At 44.1% G+C, this 18,669-nt stretch overlaps 1 protein-coding gene and 1 pseudogene across 1 annotated transcript; one reads left to right on the top strand and one right to left on the bottom strand.

The window, feature by feature from the left end:
* Window positions 1–12,263: 12,263 nt before the first annotated feature.
* LOC119303719 (uncharacterized protein At2g34160-like) lies at window positions 12,264–13,660 on the top strand. The gene is made up of 5 exons (XM_037580859.1): window positions 12,264–12,589; window positions 12,699–12,747; window positions 13,081–13,143; window positions 13,226–13,290; window positions 13,399–13,660. The coding sequence occupies exons 1-5, from the start codon at window positions 12,461–12,463 to the stop codon at window positions 13,492–13,494; spliced, it is 402 nt and encodes a 133-aa protein (XP_037436756.1). The 5' UTR covers window positions 12,264–12,460; the 3' UTR covers window positions 13,495–13,660.
* A 168-nt stretch (window positions 13,661–13,828) lies between these two features.
* Window positions 13,829–17,242, bottom strand: LOC119328284 (annotated as a pseudogene).
* Between the last annotated feature and the right edge of the window lie 1,427 nt (window positions 17,243–18,669).

Here is an 18,669-nt window from a genome sequence, read left to right as displayed (position 1 = left end):
TAAATCCGTGCCTCTCGCGGAAGGGAAAATAACGTATATTTTTCCTTTCCGAGAGCTGTGGCTGTGCATCTCGCAGAAGCAAATTTGTGCATCCATAAAAAGTAAATCCGTGCCTCTTGTGAAAAAAAAACACGATTGTTTTTCCTTTTGCGAGCGGTACGGATGTGCCTCTAGTGGAAGCAAATCTGTGCCTTCATGAAAAGTAAATCCGTACCTCACGCGAAAAGAAAAAAACACATTTTTTCACGCAAAATTTTCTTTGTCGAAAATCTAAAAAAGACTAGAGGAAATCCAAAAAGCTAAAGAAAAAAACTCTGAAAAAAGTCATCTAAAAGCCGAAAACGCGTAGAGAGAAATAAAAGAAAAAATAAAATCTAGAGGGAACGCGCAGTGCATGACACGTGGTGGCGGATGAGAGCGCGTCAATTGACGCGCTCTCAGCCCACCCAAAGTGACCCTTGCGGGGGCTCCCGAAGGAGTACTCGCTCATTAGTTGTTCTCCCGTTCAAAATATAAGACATTTTTGTAGACTGGAATAGTTAAAAAAAAGGTCTTCTACGTGGCAAGCTGTTAGTTATGGGTTGGAGTTGTTAAAAAAAGACTCGTATGGAGAATTGCTAATGGACAAAATGTGCGCATTTGGCGAGATCGATGGTTAGTTCGTGAACCTACTGGCAGGCTTATTTCTCAGAAAGGGCGTTGCAGATTCAAGTGGGTTTCTAAACTTTTGGATCATAATGGTGCATGGAATCTCACGAAACTGCACCAATTCTTTCTCCCAATTGATATCTGCGAGATAACAAAAATCCGTCTGTCACCTACACTGGGAGAAGATTTCATTGCTTGGGCTCTGAAAAAGTCAGGCATGTTTATTGTAAAAAGTGCATACCGGCTTGCTGCAGATGAACAGCAGAACACGCTGATTGCTTCGACTAGCTCTCGGTCTGGTTCACGCGATGGGTGGAATGCGGTCTAGTCTAGCCCCTGCCCCGCCCAAAGTTCCGAACTTTGCTTGGCGTTTGGCCACTAATTGTTTACTCACTGGTGCAACAAACAGGAAAGAAACTTGGAAGTGGTTGCAACTTGTCCCGTCTGTGGCTGCGTTGATGAGGACACATTCCATGCATTCTGTTTTTGTATTAATGCTCGGCGACTTTGGCACGCTATGGCAGTAGTTCGGGACCTCCCTGAGATTTATTTGACCCTTCCTTCTGGTGAGGAATGGTTCATTCAGCTGGCTGCCAGTCTCGAGGAGTCTATGAGGGTCAGGCTAATGATGTTGCTATGATGCATCTGGTATGTGATGACCCACAAGTGTAGGGGATCAATCGTAGTCCTTTCGATAAGTAAGAGTGTCCAACCCAACGAGGAGCAGAAGGAAATAATAAGCGGTTTTCGGTAAGGTTTTCTCTGCAAGCACTGAAATTGTAGGTGATAAATAGTTTTGTGATAAGATAAATGGTAACGAGTAAAAAGTAAATAAAGTAAATAAAATGCAGCAAGGTGGCCCAATCCTTTATGTAGCAAAGGATAAGCCTGGACAATTTCTAATAATGAGAAAGGAGCTCCCGAGGACACATTGGGAATTATCGTCAAGCTAGTTTTCATCACGTTCATATGATTCGCGTTCGGTACTTTGATAATTTGATATGTGGGTGGACCGGTACTTGGGTACTGCCCTAACTTGGACAAGTATCCCACTTATGATTAACCCCTATTGCAAGCGTCCGCGACTACAAAAGAGTATTAAGGTAAACCTAACCACAACATTAAACATATGGATCCATATCACTCTCTAACGAAGCAACGCATAAACTAGGGTTTAAGCTTCTGTCACTCTAGCAACCCATCATCTACTTATTACTTCCCCGTGCCTTCCTCTAGGCCCAAATAATGGTGAAGTGTCATGTAGTCGACCTTCACATAACACCACTAGAGGAAAAGACAACATGCATCTCATCAAAATATCGAACGAATACCAAATTCACATGACTACTAATAGCAAGACTTCACCCATGTCCTCAGGAACAAACGTAACTACTCACAAAGCATATTCATGTTCATAATCATAGGAGTAATAATATGCATAAAGGATCTGAACATATGATCTTCCACCAAGTAAACCAATTAGCATCAACTACAAGGAGTAATCAACACTACTAGCAACCCACAGGTACCAATTTGTGGTTTTGATACAAGATTGGATACAAGAGATGAACTAGGGTTTTGAGAGGAGATGGTGCTGGTGAAGATGTTGATGGAGATTGACCCCCTCCCGATGAGAGGATCGTTGGTGATGACGTTGGTGATGAGTTCCCCCTCCCGGAGGGAAGTGTCCCCGGCAGAACAGCTCCGGAGCCCTAGATTGATTCCGCCAAGGTTCTGCCTCGTGGCGGCGGAGTTTCGTCCCGTAAGCTTGCCCACAATTTTTTCCAGGGTAAAATCTCTGATATAGCAGAAGATGGACACCGGAGGCCCACCAGGGGGCCCAGGAGATAGGGGCGCGCCCTATAGGGGGCGGGCGCGCCCTCCTCTCTCCTGGACAGGGTGTGGGACCCCTGGTCTATTTCTTTCGCTCAAAAATTCTTATTAAATCCAAAAGGATGTTTCGTGGAGTTTCAGGACTTTTGGAGTTGTGCAGAATAGGTTTCCAATGTTTGCTCCTTTTCCAGCCAGAATTTCAGCTGCCGGCATTCCCCCTCTTCATGGTAAACCTTGTAAAATAAGAGAGAATAGCCATAAGTATTGAGATATAATGTGTAATAATAGCCCATAATGCAATAAATATTGATATAAAAGCATGATGCAAAATGGATGTATCAACTCCCCCAAGCTTAGACCTCGCTTGTCCTCAAGCGGAAGCCGAAATTGAAAAATATGTCCACATGTTTAGAGATAGAGGTGTCGATAAAAATAAAATACGGACATGAGGGCATCATGATCATTCTTATAACAACAACATATATAGATTTTATCATATGATTTCTTATGCTCAAGTAACAAACAATTCACAATGTCAAGTATGGTTCAAAAAACTTCATTGGGAACTAACAAACTATAATCTCAGTCATTGAAGCAATTGCAATTTATCATAACATCAAAAAGAGTCAACAATAGAGATTTTCAGCAAGTTCACATACTCAACTATCTTGTAGTCTTCTATAATTGCTAACACTCACGCAATACTTGTGGTTATTGAGTTTCAGCCGTACACTGAGAAAGATAGGGGCTTATTGCGTTGCCTCCCAATGTATTCACCTTTAGGTGATGTCAACAATAATAGCCCATGCTAACTTACATCCAATTGGATATATATATCATGATCTTTCAAACAAGAGGAGCTTGCCAAAGGATAAAATGAAAAAGGGAAAGGTGAGGATCACCTTGACTCAAGCATAAAGTAAAAACATAAAGTAAAAGACAGGCCCTTCGCAGAGGGAAGCAGAGGTTGTCATGTGTGTTTAGGGTTGATGCACAAAATCTTAATGCAAAAGAACGTCACTTTATATTGCCCCTTGTATGTGGACCTTTATTATGCAGTCCGTCGCTTTTATTACTTCCACAACAAGTTCGTACAAAGCTTATTTTCTCTGCACTAATAATTCATACATATTTAGATAGCAATTTTTATTGCTTGCAACATGACAACTTACTTGAAGGATCTTACTCAATCCATTGGTAGGTATGGTGGACTCTCATGGCAAAACTGGGTTTAAGGATATTTGGAAGCACAAATAGTATCTCTACTTGGTGCAAGGAATTTGGCTAGCATGAGGGGGAAAGGCAAGCTCAACATGTTTGGAATGCCAATGGCAATATACTTTAACTGAGATGTCGGAAAACATAAACCATTATGTTGTCTTCCTTGTCCAACGTCAACTCTTTTAGCATGTCATACTTAATGAGTGCTCCCAATTATAAAAGGTGTCCAAGATAATATATTTATATGTAAACCCCTCTTTCCTCATCACTTCCTATTAATTGCAACGATGACCAAGGCTAAGTTTATCAACTCTCAACAATTTTTATGCTCATACTTTCTATGTGTGAAGTCATCACTATCCATAAGATCAATATGAACTCTTTTATTCTTTCTACTTTCCTCAAGATCATAGCAACATAGCAAATCCCTTGACTCAACACTAATCTTTATTATAGATAGCTCACAGACACGATTACAAAAAGAGATCACAATGCAAAACTCAAACTACTTGATATCAAAACTTCAAACTACTAGATCAAGATACTACTAAAAGGATCGAACTAGATAAAGCGGAAAAGATAGGAGTACGATACCGGGGCACCTCCCCCAAGCTTGGCAGTTGCCAAGGGGAGTGCCCATACCCATGTGATTATTTCTCCTTCTTCGGAAGTGGTGATGGTGGAGTTGCTACATTTTTCTTCTCTAGCTTGCGTCTGAGGCTAAAATTTTCCTCACTCAGATCCTCATTCTCGAGCTCAAGTTTCATTATCTTTTTGCATAACGCCGCCTTGCTATCCTGCAAAAAACGTGGTGGGATAGATTGGACCTTAGGGAGGCTTGACTTCTTGAACTCCACATGCATATCGCCAGGTTGAGGTAGTGGATCGTCCTCTTCATTGGAGCTTGTCTCCTCCTTCTCCTTTGGATCATAGTCTTCTTCTTCCTCCGTGGTCCAGCCATATTGTTCCACATCCCCATATGCTTTTGGGTTTGCGATATAATCAGCCATGTAGCTCTCTCCTCCGAATCTTGGGACGACATCTTGCTCCAAATCTGCAACAGGAACAACTCGAAACGAAAACAGAGGATATTTGCGTGATACGGTGGTTAGAACCTTCGAGGGTATATATAATGAATTTTTACCGACCAAAATACGTAACGTGCAAGAAAACGGAGTCCAGGAGGCACACGAGGTGCCCATGAGACAGGGGGCGCGCCCTATAGGGGGGGGCGCCCTATAGGGGGGGGCCCTCCACTCTCGTGGGGGCCTTGTGTCCCTTTCGGACTACTTCTTTCTTCCTAAAATTCTCAAATATTCCAAAACTGATAAAAATTGCCATTGGAGTTGTTTTGGAGTCAGTTTACTTACCGCACCACATACCTATTCGTTTTTGGAGTCTGGAACGTTCTGGAAAGTGTCCCTTATGTATTCCTCAGGAGTTACGATTTCAATAATACTAGTTTCAACATTGATAGGATTACCTGAAATATAATGTTTAATTCTTTGACCGTTTACCACCCTCGGACTCGTGCCTTCGAAGTTGTTGATTTTTATGGCACCAGAACGATAGACCTCCTCGATAACGTAAGGACCTTCCCATTTTGAGAGGAGTTTTCCTGCAAAAAATCTTAAACGAGAGTTGAATAATAATACATAGTCTCCTACGTTAAACTCACGCTTTTGTATCCTCTTATCATGCCAGCGTTTAACTTTTTCTTTGAATAGCTTGGCATTCTCATACGCTTGAGTCCTCCATTCATCAAGTGAGCTAATATCAAATAACCTCTTCTCACCGGCAAGTTTGAAGTCATAATTGAGCTCCTTAATAGCGCAATATGCTTTATGTTCAAGTTCAAGAGGTAAATGACACGCTTTTCCATAAACCATCTTATATGGAGACATACCCATAGGATTTTTGTATGTAGTTCTATAGGCCCATAATGCATCATCAAGTTTTTTGGAGCAGTTCTTTCTAGATCTATTCACAGTCTTTTGCAAAATTAATTTGAGCTCTCTATTGCTCAACTCTACTTGACCACTAGACTGCGGATGATAAGGAGATGCTATTCTATGATTGACATCATACTTAGCAAGCATCTTACGAAAAGCACCATGAATAAAATGTGAACCACCATCAGTCATAAGATATCTAGGGACTCCAAACCTCGGAAAAATAACTTCTTTAAGCATTTTAATAGAGGTGTTATGATCAGCACTACTAGTTGGAATAGCTTCTACCCACTTAGTAACATAATCACAACAACTAAAATATGTGTATAACCATTAGAGGCAGGAAAAGGTCCCATATAATCAAAGCCCCAAACATCAAACGGTTCAATAACAAGAGAATAATTCATAGGCATTTCTTGACGTCTACTAATGTTACCTATTCTTTGACATTCATCACAAGATAAGACAAACTTACGAGCATCTTTGAAGAGAGTAGGCCAATAAAAACCAGATTGTAGTACCTTGTGTGCAGTTCTATCTCCAGCGTGGTGTCCTCCAAAGGATTCAGAGTGACACTTGCGTAGAATCTGTTCCTGTTCATGCTCAGGCACACAACGTCTAATAACACCATCTACTCCTTTATAAAGGTGTGGATCATCCCAGAAGTAATGTCTTAAATCATAAAAGAACTTTTTCTTTTGCTGGTATGTGAAACTAGGCGGTATAAATTTAGCAACAATGTAATTAGCATAATCAACATACCAAGGAGCAGTACGAGAAGCATTAACGACCGCTAATTGTTCATCAGGAAAGCTATCATTAATAGGCAATGGGTCATCAAGAACATTCTCTAACCTAGACAAGTTATCTGCAACGGGGTTCTCAGCTCCCTTTCTATCAATAATATGCAAGTCAAATTCTTGGAGCAAGAGAACCCATCTAATGAGTCTAGGCTTAGCATCTTTCTTTTAATAAGATATTTAATAGCAGCATGATCAGTGTGAATAGTAACTTTGGAATCAACAATATAAGGTCTAAACTTATCACATGCAAACACAACTGCTAAGAACTCTTTTTCAGTAGTAGCATAATTTCTCTAGGCAGTATCAAGAGTCTTACTAGCATACTGGATAACATTCAATTTCTTATCGACTCTTTACCCTAGAACAGCACCTACAGCATAATCACTAGCATCGCACATAATTTCAAAAGGTAAATTCCAATCAGGTGGCTGAACAATAGGTGCAGTGATCAAAGCTTTATTAAGTGTTTCAAATGCTTCTACACAATCATCATCAAAGACAAAAGGAATATCTTTTTGCAATAAATTAGTAAGAGGCCTAGAGATTTTAGAAAAGTCCTTAATGAACCTCCTATAAAAACCGGCATGACCAAGGAAACTTCTTATACCTTTTATGTCCTTGGGACATGGCATCTTTTCAATAGAATCAACTTTGGCTTTATCAACTTCAATACCTCTCTCGGAGATCTTGTGCCCCAAGACAATGCCTTCATTAACCATAAAGTAACACTTTTCCCAATTCAGGACGAGACTAGTGTCTTCGCATCTCTGCAAGACTCGATCAAGGTTGCTCAAACAATCATCAAAAGAGGATCCATAAACTGAGAATCATCCATGAATACCTCACAAATATTTTCACAAAAATTAGAGAATATAGCCATCATGCATCTGTGAAAGGTAGCAGGTGCATTACATAAACCAAAAGGCATACATCTATAAGCAAAAGTACCAAAAGGGCAAGTAAAAGTAGTTTTAGATTGATCCTTCGCTGACACAGGTATTTGAGAGAAGCCAGAATAACCATCTAGAAAGCAGAAATGAGTGTGTTTGGAAAGTCTTTCTAGCATTTGATCAATAAAAGGTAAAGGGTAATGATCTCTCTTAGTAACTTTATTTAACTTACGGAATACCATCCTATAACCTGTAATAATTCTTTGCGGGATCAATTCATCTTTATCATTAGGAACAACGGTAATACCTCCCTTTTTAGGAACACAATGGACAGGGCTTACCCATTCACTATCAGCAACGGGATAAATAATACCTGCCTCAAGGAGCTTTAGTATCTCCTTTCTTACCACTTCCTTCATCTTGGGATTTAGTCGTCGTTGAGGATCTCTAACTGGTTTGGCATCGTCCTCCAATGTAATCTTGTGTTGTCATAATGTGTGACTAACGCCCTTAAGATCATCCAGAGTATATCCAATAGCAGCTCGATGCTTCTTCAGAGTTTTCAATAATCTTTCTTCTTCTTGCTCTGAAAGGTTAGCACTAATAATAACATGATATATTTTCGTTTCATCAAGATAAGCATACTTAAGACTATCAGGTAATGGTTTGAGTTCAAACACGGTATCACCCTTGGGTTGAGGGGGATCCCCAAGAATTTCAACGGCAAGGTTATGTTTCAGCATAGGTTCTTGTTTAAGGAACACTTCATCTATTTCCTCTCTTTCCTTCATAAACATATCGTTTTCATGGTCTAGCAAATATTGTTCTAACGGATCAGTTGGAGGAACAGCAATGGAAGCAAGACCAATAATTTCATCCTTACTAGGTGGTTCCCTATCACGAGGTTGTCTACTAAACTTAGCAAAATTAAACTCATGAGACATACCATCTACGCCAACAGTGACAATATTCTTTTCACAATTAATCTTAGCACTCGCTGTATTCAAGAAGGGTCTACCAAAAATAATGGGACAAAAATCATCTTGTGGGGAACCAAGAACAAGAAAATCAGTAGGGTATTTAACCTTCCCACACAAAACTTCAACATCTCTAACAACCCCAAAGGGTTTAATGGTATCCCTATTAGCAAGCTTAATGGTAACATCAATGTCTTCTAATTTAATGGGTGCAATGTCATGCATAATTTCTTGATATAAAGTATAAGGTATTGCACTAGCACTAGCACCCATATCACATAGGCCATGATAACAATGATTTCCTATTTTAACAGAAATAATAGGCATGCCTACGACAGGTCTACGTGTCTTAGTATCTGGCCTAGCAATATTAGCAGTCTCACCACAGAAAGAAATAACATGCCCATCTAAATCCTCGTCCAAGAGATCTTTAACCATAGAAATACTAGGTTCAACATTAATTTGCTCAGGAGGTGTATAAGTCCTAGTATTACTCTTACGAACAACAATCGAAGCTTTAGCATGATCCTTTATCCTAACAGGAAAAGGAGGTTTTTCAACATAAGCAGTAGGAATAATAGGATCACTATAGGTAATAGTATTTTCTTCGACTGTAATAGGTGCAACTACTTTCACTTCAACAGGAGGATTATATTTAAACCACTTCTCTTTAGGGAGATCAACGTGAGTAGCAAAAGATTCATAGAAAGAAGCTACTATCTCAGAGTCAAGTCCATACTTAGCGCTAAATCCACGAAAAGCATCGGTATCCATAAAAGATTTAACACAATCGAACTTGGGTGTCATACCTGACTCCTTACCATCGTCGGAACCCCAATCTTCAGAGTTGCATTTAATTCTTTCCAATAAGTCCCATTTGAAATCAATAGTTTTTAGCATATAAGAACCAGCACAGGAAGTATCGAGCAGGTTGCGATTATCAAGAGAAAGCCGAGCATAAAAGTTCCAAATAATCATTTCCCGAGAGAGCTCATGATTGGGGCATGAATATAACATTGACTTAAGCCTCCCCCAAGCTTGAGCGATGCTTTCTCCTTCGCGAGGCCATAAATTATATATGTAATTACGATCACGATGAACAAGGTGCATATGATAGAACTTCTGGTAAAATTCCAACTTCAATCGCTTATAATTCCAAGATCTCGTATCATCACATAACCTATACCATGTCAATGCATCTCCCTTCAAAGATAAAGGGAAGACCTTCCTTTTGACAACATCATCGGGAATACCTGCAAGCTTAAATAATCCACAAACTTCATCCACAAAGATAAGGTGTAAATCGGGATGCAATGTTCCGTCTCCTGCAAATGGATTAGCTAACAATTTTTCTATCATACCCGAAGGGATCTCAAAGTAAATATTTTCATAAAGTTCAGTAGGTTGAGAAACAACTCTTTGCTCTTCTGGTTGGGGTGAAGATACCCCGAACAAGCCCCTCAAAGGATTAGTTTCCATAGTGATAAGTAACAGAAAATTTCAGCACACTATATAAATGTTTCCTTACCAAGTTCCACTCACCAAAAGCGCTACACTCCCCGGCAACGGTGCTAGAAAAGAGTCTTGATGACCCATAAGTGTAGGAGATCAATCGTAGTCCTTTCGATAAGTAAGAGTGTCGAACCCAACGAGGAGCGGAAGGAAATGATAAGCGGTTTTCGGTAAGGTTTTCTCTGCAAGCACTGAAATTGTAGGTGATAGATAATTTTGTGATAAGATAAATGGTAACGAGTAAAAAGTAAATATAGTAAATAAAGTGCAGCAAGGTGGCCCAATCCTTTATGTAGCAAAGGATAAGCCTGGACAATTTCTAATAATGAGAAAGGAGCTCCCGAGGACACATTGGGAATTATCGTCAAGCTAGTTTTCATCACGTTCATATGATTCGCGTTCGGTACTTTGATAATTTGATATGTGGGTGGACCGGTACTTGGGTATTGCCCTAACTTGGTCAAGCATCCCACTTATGATTAACCCCTATTGCAAGCTTCCGCAACTATAAAAGAAGTATTAAGGTAAACCTAACCACAGCATTAAACATATGGATCCATATCAGTCCCTAACGAAGCAACGCATAAACTAGGGTTTAAGCTTCTGTCACTCTAGCAATCCATCATCTACTTATTACTTCCCCATGCCTTCCTCTAGGCCCAAATAATGGTGAAGTGTCATGTAGTCGACGTTCACATAACACCACTAGAGAAAAAGACAACATACGTCTCATCAAAATATTGAACGAATACCAAATTCACATGACTACTAATAGCAAGACTTCACCCATGTCCTCAGGAACAAACGTAACTACTCACAAAGCATATTCATGTTCATAATCGGAGGAGCAATAATATGCATAAAGGATCTGAACATACGATCTTCCACCAAATAAACCAATTAGCATCAACTACAAGGAGTAATCAACAGTACTAGCAACCTACAGGTACCAATTTGTGGTTTTGATATAAGATTGGATACAAGAGATGGACTAGGGTTTTGAGAGGAGATGGTGATGGTGAAGATGTTGATGGAGATTGACCCCCTCCCGATGAGAAGATCGTTGGTGATGACGTTGGTGATGATTTCCCACTCCCGGAGAGAAGTGTTCCCGACAGAACAGCTCCGCCAGAGCCCTAGATTGATTCCGCCAAGGTTCCGCCTCGTGACGGCGGAGTTTCGTCCCGTAAGCTTGCCCACGATTTTTTCCAGGGTAAAAGCTCTGATATAGCAGAAGATGGACACCGGGGGCCCACCAGGGGGCCCAGGAGATAGGGGGCGCGCCCTATAGGGGGGCGCCCTCCTCTCTCCTGGACAGGGTGTGGGACCCCTGATGTATTTCTTTCGCTCAAAAATTCTTATTAAATCCAAAAAGATGTTTCGTGGAGTTTCAGGACTTTTGGAGTTGTGCAGAATAGGTTTTCAACGTTTGCTCCTTTTCCAGCCAGAATTCCAGCTGCCGGCATTCCCCCTCTTCATGGTAAACCTTGTAAAATAAGAAAGAATAACCATAAGTATTGAGATATAATGTGTAATAATAGCCCATAATGCAATAAATATTGATATAAAAGCTTGATGCAAAATGGACGTATCAGTATGTTCGCAACGAAATAATCCATGCAAAACCAGCACCACCCGTGGAAGTCTCGTGCAGATTCTTAGCTAGCTATCTTGAATCTCTTCAATCCATTGCCATCGACCCAAATGTGAACATGCATATAGGAAAGACTCCCGTCTCAACTTGTTGCCCACTCATGGCTGATACATGCAATAACAACACCCCTTTTGGTAACCCAACTTAACACCGATGGGTCGGTCCTAAATGGAATTGCCGGAGCAGGTATGATTCTCAGAGCTCATGATGGGAGCATTTTTTTCACCTCATGTCGGCATCTATTCTCCTATGATGATGTTCTAGAGACGGAGATTTTTGCAATAAAGGAAGGCCTAATGTTGGCCTCCCAATGGAGCAATCTACCTATCCAAGTTGAATCTGATTGTCTGGAAGCCGTAACGATGGTGCAGAGTGTTGTTATGAATAGATCTAAATTTGCTTTCTTAGTCAAAGAGATCAAGGATAATCTAGAGGAACGTGGTTCTTGTATTACTCATATTCGACGTAGTCAAAATTTAGCTAGTCATTTTATGGCCAACTTTGGTAGTGTTGAAGTTCGTACTGCGGTATGGCTTGGGTCAGGACCCGGAGAAGTCCTTGATATTGTACGTCGTGATTGTAATTCTGAGTTTTGAGTAATACAAGAATTTTCGCAGAAAAAAAGGTCTTCTATTTTGGTACAGAGGTCGTATATTTTTGTTTTTAGAGGTCCGGACATCTTGTAAAATTAGGAAATTAGAAGGATATCTTTGTTTTGAGAGAAACACTCGTAAACTATTTGAGTTGGAGCTGGGCACGGACTCGGTACCCGACTCCTCGCACGACCCGCTCCCGATCCGACTCGCCTTCTCATCCGATCGTCTCATACAGCCATTAATATCGCCACGCCCCCTCTTCCTCCCTCCAACCTGAAGCCACGAGCCACGAACCCGTCCTGCGCACGATCGAGACGAGCAGCGAATCACCGCCGGCCGACCGTTCGATCTTGCTATTAGCAGCGGCGTCACCAATGTCGGGCGACGCGGCGGAGGCGCAGAGAGCGAGGGCCGCCAACGGCAGCGGCGGCGGCGGGAGCAGCAACCGGATTCAGGTGTCCAACACCAAGAAACCCCTCTTCTTCTACGTCAACCTCGCCAAGGTATTCAATATATCTGTTCACGCGTCGATCAATCGATCGATCGCCTGCGGGTCTCGTTGTTAGGCCATGGCCGGGTGGGCGCTGATTCTTTCCCTTGCATCGCGTGCAGAGGTACATGCAGCAGCACGGCGAGGTCGAGCTCTCCGCACTCGGCATGGGTACGTCGTCTATCCTTCCTTGCACCCTGACAAATATGTCTGCGACTGCGATTGCCGCATGATTTGGATTGGCCTTTTTTAAATTTCTAAACCACTACTTTTGAGGATTGAATAGGCCTTAGTATGATTCTGATTGACTTTTTTTTAATTTCTAATAAGCCACTACTTCAAGGATTGAATAGGGAATAAAAAGCAACTGCGGCTTCACATTATGATATGTATATAGTGTTGGATAAAGATCAGTACTGCCATAGTATTTTCATGAGACAATTTAAACCATGAACACCACAATCGATCAGGGCTCATTAACATGTCTGCCCAATATGCTTGCAGCCATAGCAACGGTCGTGACAGTGGCAGAGATTCTGAAGAACAATGGTTTGGCGTTCGAGACAAGTAAGAACTTTTTCCCCTCGCCCGACATTATACACTTTTTCCCCTCGTACAAAGTTTGTCTAACCAAGAACAATATGTGCAGGGATTAGGACATCCACTGTGGAAATCAAGGATGAGATGAGAGGGCGGCCAATCCAAAAGGCCAAGGTCAGAATAATTCATATTGTCATATCATCAGAATGTTGTTTTTAGCAGGATATCATTCAGATATTGTTCTCTTGCCCGGGAAATATTTACGTTGAACATTTTGCGCAGATTGAGATAGTGCTGCGGAAGAGCGACAAGTTTGATGAGTTGATGGCCACGGCTGCGGCGGAGGAGGCAGCAGAAGACGAGGAGGAGCAGACCTAGAAATTGCTAGTCATGTAGAGAGGATGGCTTCTGTTTTCTTTTGTTATTACTTTTGGTTACAGCGGGAGCAGGGCGAGAGAGAGGATGAATATGTGTTCAGTTCTTGATCAATGCGAACCTCTAGAATTTATTAAACATATACATATTTGATATTTTGATTCAAAAATGCATGCTGCAGCTGTTGGTAATGTTAATTTTGCAATGCAATTGTGGCAAGAGCTGAGAATTTAAGTGTCACTCTGGAAGACTCGCTACGAGTTGGCATCAAATCAAAAGTCCATACCAGACTTGCCATGAGTTGGAGTCAAAATCAGAAGTCCATAACACAATGAACTGAAAAAGATAAATCTTGATGCCACTCATGTAAAATTTGATGTCTCCGGAGTTAATTTCACTGGTTTCATACCCCCTAACAATCTGAAAAACACACGCTTCATTCATGCATATAGTATCCCAAAGCAAACTGGAAACTTATGTAACTTTTCGTCAGGGCAAGCTGAGACTACAGAAAGAGTTTGAAATCTTGTAGCAACAATTATTGAGCTTAGTCAGGTAACTTCATTCACAGGAGGCCAAAAGTTTCCCCGCTGTCCGTCGCGAAACCGAGCCCTCGTATCTTGGGGGGAAGGCCCCAGGATCAGATTCAGATCCTTAATAGGATCGGCAAACAAAATTCAAGCCACTACCCCTTTATGACGCCGCTGTCGAGGAACGCTTCATTCGTCCTCTTCCTCAATCAGTATCTTCTTGCAAGCTTCGTAGCACATAAACGAAATCCCAGCAGCAGGCACCAGCTTCATGCAACTAGGCCCCAGTCCTCTGTAGAGGCCCCCAACCCCTTCGTCCTCGAGAATGGTCAGGAGAGCGTGAAGCATGTTCTTGTATACCTTCCGGCCGCCAACAGCTCCGACTTGCATGTGCTTGCGGGCAACCTCAAGAGGAAATGTGGCAGTGCTTGAGATGGCTCCTGCAGCAGACCCAATGAGGGTTGGAACGTTGCCGATTTCATTTGTCTTGAACATTTTCTTGTACACCTTCTTAAGGGTGTCATACGCAAAGTAGTTGGTTGCTGCATATGGCACTACTCCGATTAGACTTGGGGTTAAGCCTCTATACAGCTCAGCAGGGCCTTATTCACGGACAATTTTCACAAATGCATGGAGGAAGTTATCATACACACCTCTCTGCACAATTAGATGGCATTCATCATATGCACTTCATGTGTTGTTATAAAACTCTTAACAGAAGTGTTTTTCTGGCATCCAGACAGTTCTTGCGTAATACCACTAACCTGTATGGTTAATCGAGTCTTAATTAGTTCCAGAGGGTATGTACACAGAGTTGAGCTGACACCAACAAAAGCCCCTGCCACTAGTGAAGGAGGGATTGGGATCTTCTGTTCTTCCCCAGATTTGGGGGTTAGGAACTTCTTAGCTGTATCAAAGGCAAAAGGCTGCAACAAGAGGAAAAAAGGGTCAAAACAAGCATTAAGGAAGAGGATAAACCTTATGGAAATAACTGCATAAGAGATAAGCTAGCACAGAAATATTCTCAATAAAATACTGATTGAAAAGGTAAATAGCATTAGAGGTTGTAAAGCACTATAATTAAATGAACAGATTGATTAGACTGCGATGGTCAAGACATGATTGAAGTTTCAATCCCTGCTCACATATAACACTTCAGGCATGAAAATATTTAAATGATGAACATAATCCGGAGACTTTGGCAGGTGCATGGCAATAAAACGGCAATGCGAAGTTTCTTGTATATGGATTATGGTCTGTGGAAACTGGAATAGGCACTGATATGTTATCTTGACTGATCTTGTACAAAAAAAGGAACCAGTGGTTCGAAACCTTGTTTAAGACTTCAACCTACTTATATTGTAGACCAGCTTGAGCAGAGGACAGGCAAGTTGGCAACTGCCAAAATCAACTGTTTTCATTGGGTAAACTACAACGATTCCTTGTTATATAAACCTATAATTTCATTCTGGTAACATAATGGGTCCCTAATGACGAAATGAGAACAATAATATATTAAGAAGAATCAAACTGAAATAAAAATTCTGGTATCACGAAAGCTCTTCTGAAACAAATACTGAATCAAATAATATATATGAAGACATCAAAGCCCGAGATCTCTTCTGAACTAGATTGAAGGATTAGTCATGAGTGGCCTAGCTCAGGAAAGCTCTTAATATATGTTCGGGTAAATTCAGCTTATAAGCTCTTGGACTTCTCAGTGATCACTAATACGACTAATAGTACTTCAGTTGTAAACAAAAAAGAAGAAGTTAGCCAGGGTTAAATAGTAAACTTAGTTGAAGAATATATGTAGGCACTTTGCCGAAAAGGACCTAAGACAATAGTAAAAAAGCCGAAACTTGGACAGAAACGGGCACTGATCTAGAACAAGTGACGCTTAATTTTTGTATGTGAGTTGGTATGTGCATTTATATGCTAATCAAAAGAAAAAACATAGGCAAGGACTCTTAACATTATGGTAAATAAGTTTCCTGCTAGTACATCACAAAAAATTACAATAATAGAATCAATATCCAAAACAAGGGAACCATGGTGCACAATAAAGAAAACAGGGCAGCCATGGATCAATTAGTTACCTCGATTGCTTTGCTCGGGGCGACTCGAATGACATTAACAAAGTTGCCGCGGAACAATCCAGTCCATCCTTCATTCTTCATGATGGACTCAAACACCTCCGTGGATGAATTCCCATTACTGCCGACCATCAGATGTGTCCTAATCGTCTCCAAAGGCGCGACAACTGTCCTTGACACTGCACCTGCAATCCCCCCGCTGATGAGCCTCTTGAGGTGGGAATTCCCAACCTTTATCTTGATCTTCACCGCTTTCTTCTTCCCCTTCCCCCAGAACCCCACTCCGTCACCCGGCACCGGCAGGGATGTTTCGACGGCCTGCGGTGAAACGTATTTTCTGTACGGGTCTGGGGGTTTTCCCGACGATGTGGCGCCGGAGGAGGAGGCCGAGAGGCCCACCCCCACCTTGTGGCCGACGCTGGCAAAGAGACCAGCGGGTGGGTGGAAGGACTGGTGGAGGGTCCATGCCAGGTTGAATCCACCATTGCTATCTGCATCACAGGGCGCAGCAGGTGGAGGTGGTGGCACGGAGAGGGAGAGGAAGCAGCAGCCCCAATCCGCTGCCGTCGCCTCCGCGCATTGCAACAGCACGCCGCCGCTCTTGTTGCTCATCGCCTCGGCTGGTCTCCAGGGAGGGATTGCCGCCTACGGTGGTCTCGGTAGGGCTCCGGCCCTCCTCAACCCCAAGAACCAAAAGGGGCTGGCACTTGTCCCAAAGGAATGAAAGCCGACAGCGACGGATATCAAGCGGGGGTTCAACCGGCCGGGCGTGGAAGAGACGCGGAAAGGCTAGGGGAATCTTGGTGGCGGATAAAGGGCGCGATTTTCAGCGGCTCGCCGGACGGATCAATTGGCCCCGGTGATGGCGGCAGAGCAGTCAAAGGAATCTGCATGTTGGGAGAGAAAAACGCAATTCAATAAATAAAGATTCGGAGGCCCTTTCTCCACGGCGCGATTTGGAGCCGGAGGAACGGGAGCGGTTACCTGGGAGCACGCATTTAACTCGCCGCGTTACTGTCCCGACCACGCGCTTCTTGGTCGCCGCCGCGGGAGGTGAAGATGCAGGGTGGCGGGTGAGGAAAGGAGTCAAAATGGGCAGCACGGCAACAAGGCTGCACTTTTCCCTCTCGCGACGTTGTACCTACCCTCCCTCCTACTTACTTCTCCCGTTAGAGCATCTCCGGTCATGCCCCGCCGGGCCTTTTTCTTTTGGTCGCCGGTACCGAAAATTCGGCCCAACCGCGTTTCAAAAGCCCAATTTTCGCCTGTTCGGTCCTATTTTCACGCCCGCAAACCCAGGCCGAATCCGGCACGCTGGGGCGCCGGGAAACAGATTTTGGCGCGAACGGGAATGGGCCCGCCGTATCAGTGACTCGCCGCTTCGTCGTCCTCATCGCCTCGGTTCCCGCAAGAATCAATGTCAAGGCTACCGCGCCGGTCAGCCTTTCATTGATGCATCACGGACGGCGCAGTGAAGCCACGCGGGACGCGTGGCGCGTCCCGCCCACTCCCGCCACGCGGCACCGGCGGGCAGCCTCTCCACCGCCCATCCTCGGCTATAAAAGCCGGCCTCCCCGCCGGTAAACGCCACAAACTCCACTGACGCCTCTCTCGCCACAACTCGCCGTCGAGGCCCTTCTCGCCACTGAAGCCCCTTTCCCTGGTCTTCCCCCGCCAACGAGCGATGGCCGAGCATTACCCAGGCGACGCAGCGGCGGCGAATGGCGTCGGCCAAAGCCATCTGCGCGAGAACGAGGCACGCCTCCTCTACGAGGCCGACTACCCGACGCCCCCGGACATGTGGGGACTGAGCGCCGGTGGCGTTCTGGTGCCCTCGGTGCCAACCGGTGCAGAACAGCGCACCGAGATAGCACGCATCCGCTCGCCGCTGTCGGAGGAGAAGCGGAACGAGCCGAGGTACGCCACTGACAGCCACACGCTGTGGACAATGTACTTTGACCGCCGCCACGACGACCAGGTCGCCTCCACAAACGGCGTCGTGCCCCGCAGTCGCCTCAACTCTGACGGACGACGCGAATGGGGGGGGGGGGGCGTGCCCGGGCGCACCCTTGAAGCCGTCCTGGACCACATTGAGGCCGGCAACACGCCGCGCCTGTAGTACCCGGCGCCCCCCGTCCTTCTCTCGCCGCCGCGATAGTTCCTGGACGCCACGGCGAATGGAGGCGGTGACCTCCTCATCATCGGGGTTTGGCTCTCTTTCCTCCGGTTCGCCGGCGCTCCGCCCTGTCAAGCCGGAGACGCAGGAGACGCCACTTGGGCGCCGCACCCGCATCGGCGCCCTCGTCATCAATGAGGGCGGCCGCCCCTCCCCTCGTTCCTACCGCCTCGTCCGGCCAAAGACCGAGACGGGGTTGCTCCACATGAAGAAGGAGCACGAGGACATGGCCGCCGCCGACGAGACGTCCATCAAGTGGGCGAAGGCGGACTACGTCCGCGAGCAGGTGGAGCGCCAGCGCGGGGCCTACGTGAAGATCAAAGCTTGGTGTCGCGGACGCGAGGTGGGCGGTGTCGTCGTCTTCGGCAGCGATGAC

This window comes from Triticum dicoccoides, chromosome 1B, assembly GCF_002162155.2.
Source record: "Triticum dicoccoides isolate Atlit2015 ecotype Zavitan chromosome 1B, WEW_v2.0, whole genome shotgun sequence".
NCBI classification, from domain to species: Eukaryota; Viridiplantae; Streptophyta; class Magnoliopsida; order Poales; family Poaceae; genus Triticum; species Triticum dicoccoides.
The sequence above is the reverse complement of the archived record's forward strand: the minus strand, read 5'-3'. Positions and strand labels throughout refer to the sequence as shown.